Consider the following 1,881-nt stretch of genomic DNA (forward strand, 5'->3'; position numbering starts at 1 on the left):
TACAGCCACCTTTTTGATGCCATAAACCTCAGGGCCTAGAAACTGACTTCTTTATCCTTCCTCCTTCTCCCTGCCTCCCATCTAATCATGGAGGAATCCTTTGCAAAGTTTTCCACTGTGGTCCTCTGATGAAGTAAGACCCTGAACCTCTAACTGACTCCATTGTCCCCTTCGCTGTACAATTCCCCAAACTACCTGGTTTCTCAGGTAACATTTCTTTGTCCTGCATGGAAATTATTCTGCAAGCCCATAAAAAAATGGGGGAAATATAGAGGACTATTCACTCTACTTGAGTACATGTCCAAAGACTCTCTAACCAAGTAAAATATAAGATAATCCCTTGCTTGTCATTAAACACAGTGACTGAACCCATACTCCATTCTTGTAAAAGAAAATCAGACCTAATCAGCAAAGAATGATTCACAGACAGCAAAAATTCTTGCAGATAAAGAACTCTCCTGAGACGTACATTTGCAATGCCAAGTAATTAAGGTTTATTGAGAAATACAGAGCGAAACAAGTTCCCTTTTTCCGAGGCACAAAAACAAGCTAGAAGACAAAGCAACTAGGTCAAAACATGTCAAAGCCACTAGAGACTGGGGCATCGGTGGTAAGTTTCTGGAAACATCCAGAGGTATACGTGCCACCAGTGATCAAACCCCTAAAACAAGATTGGTGCTGGCCAGAAAAACGTTAGATTGCCAAAGTCAGCTTATTCAAGCCTGGCAGCCAGCAATCAGACGGAACAGGGGGTCAGCAATGAAGAGTTATTCAGGGACAGGCAGCTTGTTGGAAGATCCTGGAAACACAGTTGGCAGGTCGTGGAGTCTTGATTCGCTCACGGGCCTCTGCAAACTCAGCAAAGTCTTCGGCAGCTGGACACGCAGGACTGCTGGTACATCCTGGAGACCCCGCAGGCTGGTTGGCAGATGGTGGAGACTCCTCCCACCGGCTGGCAGACAGTGGAGACACTTTTCACTGGTTGGCACACAGTAGAGATGCCGCCCAGGGGCTGACAGCCACTGGAGACAAAGGTGAGCGGCCGGCTGCAGGGAGTTGAGCAAGGGTTGGAGACACAAGTGGTCTTCCGAGAGCAGGTCACCTGGACAGGGCTGGAGACACAAGGAGTTGGCTGGTAGCAGGTTGGCTGGCAAGCAGTGGGCTCGCAGCAGGTCTTCTGACAGTGGTCCAGGAGCCAGGAGCCAGTTTGGAAGGAGCTGGGCAAATAGATGCCACTCAGGCAGTCGACATCCGGGGTAGAAACTGTGGCAACTGGGGCCACTGGCACAGTGTACTGTCCTCCAATCAGCCTGGAAGAGCGTTTCTTTGTGGAGCAGTTGTAGGACATGGTGCCGGACGGAGAGATGTGAGTAACTTGCAGAAACTGGCTCCTGAACTGTAAATGCCACCTCAGGCTCCCGAGCTTTTATATATCCTTGCTGGTGGGTGGGGCTCCCAGCCCAGTCTTCCTGGCTTCCTTGGCTCACACTGGCTTGCCTTAGAACATCTTGTGACTCTCCAGGTTAATTGTCTCTTGAGAAGCCTTCATCTTCATAAAGAAAGTTTAGTAGTTTGGTAACTAAATCATAGGCTTCTGGACTGTACTTAGTCCCAGGAGTAAGAAGGTTGGTTGACAGCTTCAAAGTTATTGGTCATCCCAGCCCACACTTCATCCTTCATTCATTTTGCTTGGATACAATGAGTGTCCATCTGACAGTAACATCAAACATGCCACCATTCCACCATGACACTCTCTCCCTTCTGACTGGGACTAATTACACACCCACACGGAGTTTGGGTTGTTGTTGATACTTAATGTTTTAGGCATAACTTAATCAGTCACCCTCCCATAGCTAACGGAGCTTCTAATGAACAAGGAAC

General features: G+C 48.2%; 1 protein-coding gene across 1 annotated transcript; it reads right to left on the bottom strand.

Moving 5' to 3' along the window:
- Positions 1-470: 470 nt before the first annotated feature.
- Positions 471-1,390, bottom strand: LOC101280189 (keratin-associated protein 11-1). The gene has a single exon (XM_004264508.1). It carries the CDS (start codon positions 1,346-1,348, stop codon positions 857-859), a length of 492 nt encoding a protein of 163 aa, XP_004264556.1. The 5' UTR covers positions 1,349-1,390; the 3' UTR covers positions 471-856.
- Positions 1,391-1,881: the final 491 nt, after the last annotated feature.

The sequence above is a fragment of the Orcinus orca genome, chromosome 5 (genome assembly GCF_937001465.1).
Source record: "Orcinus orca chromosome 5, mOrcOrc1.1, whole genome shotgun sequence".
NCBI classification, from domain to species: Eukaryota; Metazoa; Chordata; class Mammalia; order Artiodactyla; family Delphinidae; genus Orcinus; species Orcinus orca.